This window comes from Panicum virgatum, chromosome 9N, assembly GCF_016808335.1.
Source record: "Panicum virgatum strain AP13 chromosome 9N, P.virgatum_v5, whole genome shotgun sequence".
Classification (NCBI taxonomy): Eukaryota; Viridiplantae; Streptophyta; class Magnoliopsida; order Poales; family Poaceae; genus Panicum; species Panicum virgatum.
The window spans coordinates 64,374,087-64,382,847 of record NC_053153.1 but is presented as its reverse complement, the minus strand read 5'-3'; the positions used below and the strand labels follow the sequence as shown (position 1 = coordinate 64,382,847).

At 41.0% G+C, this 8,761-nt stretch overlaps 1 protein-coding gene across 5 annotated transcripts; it reads left to right on the top strand.

Annotated features, from left to right (window-relative positions):
- The first annotated feature begins 353 nt into the window (after window positions 1-353).
- On the top strand, window positions 354-7,524 carry LOC120689835 (protein LAZ1 homolog 1-like). 5 transcript variants are annotated; one of them, XM_039972262.1, is made up of 10 exons: window positions 354-614; window positions 1,070-1,116; window positions 1,905-2,317; window positions 2,461-2,517; window positions 3,943-4,051; window positions 5,061-5,245; window positions 5,335-5,423; window positions 5,606-5,861; window positions 6,405-6,644; window positions 6,739-7,524. In XM_039972262.1, exons 3-10 carry the CDS (start codon window positions 2,102-2,104, stop codon window positions 7,042-7,044), a joined length of 1,458 nt encoding a protein of 485 aa, XP_039828196.1. In that variant the 5' UTR covers window positions 354-614; window positions 1,070-1,116; window positions 1,905-2,101; the 3' UTR covers window positions 7,045-7,524. The 5 variants fall into 5 exon arrangements, with proteins under 5 accessions (XP_039828196.1, XP_039828197.1, XP_039828195.1 ...); XM_039972263.1 differs by lacking the exon at window positions 1,070-1,116 and having other exon boundaries at window positions 354-464; XM_039972261.1 differs by having other exon boundaries at window positions 1,070-2,317.
- The last annotated feature ends 1,237 nt before the right edge of the window (window positions 7,525-8,761 follow it).

Genomic DNA, 8,761 nt, shown 5'->3' with positions numbered 1-8,761 from the left:
GTCGATGACGAGGCGCCAGCGGTGACTTTGGGAATCTCTAGATCTGCCGCTGCTCAGTTCTTTGAAGGAGCTTATAGGAATATAGTTTGCGTATATGTGTTTATAGGGATGAGTGTGCGTGCGTGTTGTTGTGAGTGTTTGTATTGTATTGTGTAATTCTAAAAAAACTAGTAATAGTGAAAAAGGTCGCTTTACCCCCATGCTAAGCATTCATTAACTGAATTTGTTTCGGACAAGACAAGGATCAAACTCGTGCAACTGGCCCAGGGGCCAAGCCCATCGGGGCCCACCCGCACTGCGCCCTCCTCGCCTCGGGCTCTCCTCAAACAAGCCGAGCACTCAAACAAACCGAGCCCCCCCGCACCGCACACGCCATCGTCGTCGTCACCAAACAAGAAGGAAGAAGAGCGACGCGGCAGCCTATTCCGTCTTCCGCCGGCCGGTTCCGCGGAACACGCCTTCAGGTCTCCTTCCGCTCGAGCACGCCACCTCGGATCCTCCTCCCCGCTCACGTGCGCGAGCGACACCGCGCCCTCCCTCCTCCACCGGCCACCTCCTCCCCCCACCTCTCCACCCAACGGCGGCGTCGAGTGGGGATCCCTCGGGACTGGTCGGTGAGCCCCAGACTCGCTCGGATCGTCCTAATTTGTTCCGATTTTGCTCTCCTTTGCTTGGCCACGAGAAGTCGACTCCGATTCTTCCGTCGCGGAGGGTTGTTCCAATGCATCCAGTTAGTTGTGGGGTTCTGGGGATGCTTACTTGATTCGTCGACGGTTAGATTCGGTTCTTCCTCTGTGCGCAAGGGCGAGGTCGATCTCAGTATTTCGAGTTCACGGATTAGGGTGCCATTACCGTAAACTAAAAACTGGGGGTTTAACTGAACCCCATGCCCCACGTCAATTGGCTGCCCCTACCAGTTTTTTGTTGATATTCATGGTATTCTATATTTGGCAATGCAGTAGTTTCTATTCTATTGAGGAGGCCGTAGTTGAGCAGTCAGCCATTGCTTGTCTGAATTGAAGTACTAAGATCTAATGCTCTTTTTATTTTTTTTTAATAATGGATACAGATTTAACTCCTATGTATCTTCATGTAGAATCAAGGTGGAAAACACAGGTAGATCAGTGACTGTAGTTGTTTTGTTTGGTGTGTACATACGATTGCTTTTCAGTGCCTGATGATTGCTTAGAAAGAGTAAAGTGTTTTTTACTCTTGTAACTGTACTATCAGAACCTTCAATGATCAGTAATATGCCTTTGTGAATGTGCCCATTGCGTCGCCTAGCTACAGTAGAAACACTGCATCAGTGATTATTTGTTCATTACCATCTCGTAGTACATGAATGCAGAACTTTCTGCTAGTCTTCTGTAGACATTTATCCAGAAACATTGATAAATTCTATCAACTGAAAGGATTTATTGGTTAGGTCAGCTTTTTCATCGATGTATCCATCAAAGCATTCAATAGTGTGTAGTTGGTCTATTGTTACCTTTACTAAACCAAACAGACTTTGATACTGAAAAGAGCAAACTCTTATGCTTAATTCTTGCATTTCTTTTGTTGGAGAAGAGAGATGCACACCTACCAACCTCTGGTTGTTTGAAGAATAACCCATAATCATTGGAGAAATTATGGTAAAGGTATTGGGGATTATAGCGGAGATACCAGAGAAATATAGGCTTCTACTGGTGTATAATGCATTTTCAACATTTCTGTTTCCCATGCATATGTCTTAAATCCTATAGGAGAGACTATATGGAATGAAAGAATTGTTCGATATTTTATGCTGTTGCTTACTGAAGATTTTGCAGTATCTTTAATGCAAATGGCAAAATCATTCTAATATGATGTATTGTTTGTTGTTATGCTTTAGAAATTTTAAAGAATTTTCCTTTTCTTTATAGGGAAGAATCAGCATGCTCTACAGAGAAGTGTTGCAGAAGACTAAAAGGAGTTTGGGAAGATTACAGAACTACCAAAAAAGATTTTCCCCTCAGCTTCTGAATCCTTCAATCCTCTAGCCTGCTGAAGAACAAAGCCAGGAATTTTGACTAAAGACGACAATCACAACACATTAGCCCTCATTACCTCTTCCAACAGTATGGCACTGAAAAATGTGATCCCTTTCATTTTAATGCTGACCCATGTGAGCAGTTGTTTGGCTCGATCAGGGAACATGTTCTCTCCTGGCTTTGTTTCCGCGTCGAAGTCATTACCAAGCTGGCCGATTTTGAGTGCAGGAACATCTGTAACTGTTGCTCTGGTTCTATCATTGTTTCTAACCTTTGAGCATCTATGTGCATACCATCAACCTGAGGTGCTTTTCTTTCCTACCTTGGTTTGATTTAAAGAATTTATATGGGTCTGAGTGGCATTTATCCTAGAGTTTTGGGTTTTTGGCCATTTCATCCTGTCAGTCATTTCACTTTCTGATTCAGTATTTACTTTTGCATATTGCAGGAGCAAAAATTCATGATTGGTCTTATTCTGATGGTTCCAGTGTATGCTGTTCAATCAGTAAGTAGGCAAGCCGCACAGCTTCTTTTGTTTTTTATCCCAACGTTTCTGCACAAGAAGTTGCCTTTGTACTTCCTAAATTTGTTTACTCTTCATGTAATAGTTGTGATACTTAAGAGTGAGAATCTGAATGCCTAATATATTGCAGCGATACAAAATAAGTTACAATTTCTGTCCATTGCCTTCATGTGTTTTTCTACACAAGTCCCTTCTCTGTTCTCAACTGATCGGCAGTCATACTATTATGTGATAAATCCCTTTCATATTTGGAGCATTATAAACTCCTTGATAATCTTTAAGATCAAAGCACATGAACTTTTACTTAAATGTTCAGCCATATGCAATTCTGTCTTTGAAATATGCCCTCTTTGATACACTTTATAATACTTTATTCCCTTCTTGCACATTATTTTGGCTTTGACCAACTTGAACTATATACGGTATTCATGTGTTCTAGAATTTCATACTAAGTTATTGCAAACTACGAAATATTGTGCTGATATTTTACTAACTTGAACGGACCACATATGGTCGCTAATAAGCAACTTTGGCTGTGGATTTCATAGTAATATGCTGGTACAGACTATTAACATAATGTATTTCCCATAAGTTTCTTTATATAAGTGTTGAAATTTTTGGAACTTTTACTGCTCAAATTCTCAAACATCATGTATTCTGAGCATGGTTAACCTTACCGGTGGGAACCGGTCCGGTTTGACCGGTAACCGGTCAAACCGGTCCGGACCGGTTCCGGTTCCGACCGGTTCCCAACCGGTCCAAATTCAAATTTTGAATTTGAATTCAAAAAAATGAAAAATTCTCAAAAAATTCCTAAAAATATTTCAAGGTGTGATGAATCTAATGGTGTCAAATTTTCTCAAAAATTCGTTCATTTAGTATGGTTTGCGGAATTTATAAGTTAAATAAAAAAAACGTGCATACGAAAGTATACAAATACAATGTAAAAGTAGTATAAAAAAGAGTTGGAGGGTTCATTTAGACTAAAATATGTTGTACAAACATTTATTTAGTATACTTTGTGGGCATTTGAATTTAAAAAAAAAAGAAAAAAATTTGAATTTGACCTGTACCAGTCAAACCGGCCGGTTACCATCCAAACCGGCCGGTATACCGGCCAAACCGGCCGGTATACCGGTCTAACCGACCGGCATACCGATCGGAACCGGTTGAACGGGGAAGTTTGAATTCAAATTTGAATTCCACCGGTTCCGACCGGTAACCGGCCAAACCGGACCGGTATACCGGAACCGGAGGCCGGCGGTTACCGGTCACCGGTCGGATACGTGAACCCTGATTCTGAGTGGAGGTAGTAAATTCTGAAACAACCTTGTTTTAGTTTCTTCCTTCATTGTTGATGGAATTCTTTTTACTGTTGTAAACATGTAAGGGTCCTTATTTTTGCAGTTCTTCTCATTACTGAATTCGAATGTTGCATTCATCTGTGAACTGATGCGGGACTGTTACGAGGCATTTGCCATGTATTGCTTCGAGAGATATTTGATAGCATGCTTAGGTGAGTATTTGATTCTCCATTAGAAAGTTAAGTTATCTTGAGTTAACCAATAGTTGGAAGTCACGCATACCAATAGTTCTACTCTCAGCCGCATAATAAAATAGGGATTTGGCAGATAAGCAGAAGATTATCATATCTGATTGTATTAAGTAGTATTGTGGGTAGAAGGTAATGGCCACTGAGCAGCAATTGGTGTGGTATGCTGTAGTGTACCCATAGGCAGATCTTATCATCTTAATGTGGATCAAGGCCTTAAGTATGACTCTGGCCACTACAGAGATTTCTTAGGAGATGCAATATCTATCTGAGTTTGCCCCCCCCTAAAATCTTTTTTCAAGCTTCTCCACTTTGCTGTAAAAGCACGTATGTCCTGATGTGACCTCTATGGCACAATGTTTCATGTTTAGTGGCAGTTAAGCTTCATATACATTCAGATTTTTCTATGGTTCTTTATTACATATATTGTGGCCCTGCTCATTTCAATTACCTACTCTTAATACTTAGGACATGCACGGCCAGGAAGATAACAAATATAGCTGAATGTGCTGCACCTGTTCTATTGTTGCTATCTGCTACAAAGCCACTTCATCTCGGTCCTTCCAGTGCCTGCTAGGCAAAACACTGTGCTGCCTCTCTCATCCATACTATGCATAGTGTTTTCTAGAAAAAAACTACTTGCTTAGTAACTGACCCAGTTTATAAATATATCTCATCACAAACAAACGTAACTGAACTGAATATCGGTGAAACATGAAAGAAATGGTACCATTTTATGCTCATGAACTGTTAAAATTACTGAAGTTAAAATTGATTATAAAAACGTCTTAGAAGTTGGTGAAACTTCTGGCTTTGTTTTAATTTGGTCATGCTTGGCCCTGCTTAATTTGGATGAAAGTTTTTTTTTTTTTGCTCCAACCTTGTTTTCTGGTCTATGGGTCTATCTTTCAGTTTTCTTTATTTCTTTATCTGTAATGTTTATCTGACACAAGTTTTTTTTTTGTCATTTAAGGTGGGGAGGAAAGTACCATTAGGTTTATGGAGGGTCGGCTTCAAATCAGTGAGAGTTCGCCTCTGCTAGATGTTGATTATGATTATGGCATTGTGAAGCATCCTTTCCCATTGAACTGCTTTATGAGAAATTGGTACCTTGGTCCTGACTTCTACCATGCTGTGAAGATCGGCATCGTTCAATATGTATGTATATGCATGATGGGTGACCCTTGTCTGCTTTTCTCCTTCCTGTTTTACCTGTTCTGATCGATTATGTGGTTTCCTAATTCTAGATGATCCTTAAGCCTATTTGTGCTGTCTTGGCAATATTCATGGAACTTCTGGGAATCTATGGAGAAGGAAAGTTTGCATGGAAATATGGGTATGAATCTATTCCATTGTTTTTTCTGAGTACTTCATTATGGAATTTTACGTAACAAAACTGATCCTTGTATATTTCATCAATGCCTAGTCAATTATCATGCTTAAAATTATCAAAATTCTGTATGGATGACCTTGATTTCCAGTTCTGCATCCTCAGGAATTTTATTGATTCATTTGCAGATATCCATATTTGGCTGTTGTACTAAATTTCAGCCAGACATGGGCATTATATTGCCTTATACAGTTCTATACTGCTACCAAGGAGAAGCTGGAACCTATCAAGCCCCTGTCTAAGTTTCTTACTTTCAAATCTATTGTATTTTTGACCTGGTGGCAAGGTGTTGCTGTTGCATTCCTTTTCTCAACTGGGATTTTTAAAGGACATTTGGCACAAAGACTGCAAACACGTATCCAGGACTACATTATATGCCTTGAGGTTTGTTTAATCTGCCATTTTTGTTGTCCACTGTCATGGTTTTGATTATGCCCATTTTTGTTTGGTTCACTTATCCATACAATGTAAAACATTTGTAACCTTTTCTTGCCATAGGACATTTCATTCTTTGTTTCTAAGGAAGTTATATCTATCTATTAGTCAGCTATATCAAATGGCATGCTTGCATTTTGTGTAATTTCTGTATGTTTCTCTGTATGCTTACAATAAGTATTATCTTGAATCCTCTGATATCACAATATTTTGTTACTCTATATTAGGCTGCGATCCTTATATTATCTGTGCTGTGCAGCTATTAAAATTTTGGGGCATCTCTTCATATCAACAAACCTTTCCTGTAAATTAGTTTCCATAACTTTCCTTTAGTTTCATGTCTCAATATTGTTGAAATTTGTTTTGTTTCAAAACATTTTTGGCATATTTTTACCCTTGATGCTTATTTTCTTTTCTTTTCTTTTCTTTCATTCGTTAAGAAATTTTGTGTTTAAGTCCATACCCATAACACACTTTTCTCTTGAGTGACAGATGGGGGTTGCGGCCGTGGTTCATCTAAAAGTATTTCCAGCTAGACCTTACAGACTTGGGGAAAGAAGTGTTCCAAATGTTGCTGTCATGTCTGATTATGCCTCTCTGGGAGCTCCAGATCCTGAAGAAGTCGGAGGAGGGATTGACAGCTTAACAGTCTTGCAAATGCCTGGTACTAAAGACAGGCGGTTGAGTTTTCCTCAGAGTGTTCGTGATGTTGTGTTGGGGAGCGGTGAAATCGTATGCTTCTGATACTCAAGTTGCTTTTGCCAGACATTCTAACATTCTATCCATGATAACTGTCGACTAATTTGTTTACGGTGCAACTTTTCAGATGGTTGATGATGTCAAATATACAGTTTCCCATGTCGTGGAGCCTATGGAGCGGAGTTTTACAAAGATTAACAAGACAATTCATCAAATCTCTGAAAATGTCAAGCAGCTTGAGAAGCAAAAGAAGAAGGCAAAGGATGACAGTCATCTTATTCCCCTAGAACCATGGTCAGAGGAATTTTCAGAAGCTCATGATCATGTTGTGGGTGGTAGTGTTAGTGACAGCGGATTAGCTAAGACAAGGTACAACAGGAACTCTAATAGGCCCCGGAGGTCATTTGAGTCCAGATTGCGCGGATGGTTCTAGCAACCAGTGTTGGTGGGCTAATTGATTTTAATTTTGACCAACTGAGGGGTTAGTTAACCTTTAACCCCAGTGGGTTATACATCATAGGACAGTGAGGAAAAATAACATCAAATCTGACCACTAGTAGTTAGCAGGAGGTGGCTTCAGGCTTTCTGTTACCGCCCCTAGCTACTTCCTCTTGTTTATAGCTGACCGTGGCTCTTTCCCTTTCAGGAGACAGTAGTTACATGAGGTTTTGATGTGAGCATCCTTGTTTAGACCTTACCTTCAGTACAGGCAAATAGGCAAATTCTGATGTAACATCTGCACCCTTTGCTTCCCCAGAGTTGGAATTAACATGTATTAAGGGGAGGGATTTATAATAGTCCAAATCGGTAAAGAGGAATCAAGTACTTTTTGTTCCAAATGTAGACGCTTTATGTTTATTAAAGCTCGTGCATGATTTAAGAGAACCACAATATGTTGGAGATGGCTTGGTTTGGTACCTCTTTTACCACAAGTTGCATCTTTGCCAAACTTGTGAAAGAACCAGGAGTCTAGATTTTGGAGGTTATGACTTACAAGGAGCTTGTATATGATTTACACAAGCCGATATGAGTTGTTGGATCCAAGGGGCAAAAATCTGATACTCCATTTGTTTCAAAAAATGTGAAACTTTTTATTTTTGTTTTTGGAGTCAAACTTCCTTATTTTGATTGACATCTACAAAATCAAATAAGTTTCATTAAATCCATCATGAAATGTATTGATAGTTCTTTTATTTGGTATTTTATAAATGTTAATATAGTTTTTTTTGAAAAAAATGGTCACAATTCAAAAAGTTTGATTTAAAACAAAACTAAAATATCCTACATTTAACAATGGAGGGAGTATATTTTAGTGGCATAAATCTGTTATGAGAAAAGTAGACAACTCTACTTATTTATGTATGGACATACTATGAAAGTTGAGCTCAACACAGGCTGCAAGATAACAGGCCTCGACGATTTCAATTCGTCGTTATGATGATGCGAGCCCGGAGCGGGTGCTTCAGTGACGGTGGTGAAATCCAGCTCCTCCGTCATGTCAACGGCCGCCCTCTTGTGGTTGTGGTTGTGGAGTGTCCTCGGTCCATGTGTTTTTCTCGTTTTTTTAGCTCCTGCCGGTGGGCCTTACAGTTACGAGCGAAGCAAGCACGGCAAGAGCGACACATTCACGGGGACAAAATTCAAGCCGACACAAAGCGGAGGGAGTAGCTAGTTTGTGAATTCTTCTCTGCTTCGATCTCGTTCATATATACTGCTACTGCGCCGGCCTATCTCCTTCCCAACCACAGTCCCAACTCACAAGTCCCAACCATGGCTGGACCAACAAGAGTGATGAGGAGAAACAGCAACTGGTACGGTCATTCACATCCGCGGCGCTCTGCGCTCTGGTGCTGGCGCTCTCCGCCGGGAGCATCGTTGCGGTGGTGCAGCAGAAGCATCTGCCAGCCTCGTCCTCCTCCCACAACGACGACGACAGGGTGCAGCTGGTGGTCCTCACCTTGAAGGCCGGCAAGGGTGTCCCGTGTCCGGGACAGAGCGAAGCTGGCCCCCAACTCCTACGACCTCTCCGTCGCCGGCTTCGCCAACGGGACCGACCACTGGTACGCGTTCCCGGCCGGAGCACGCAGACCGCCTCGCCGGCTCCACGCCGCTCCCAGTCCCCTTCGGCAACACCTACCGCGACCTCATCG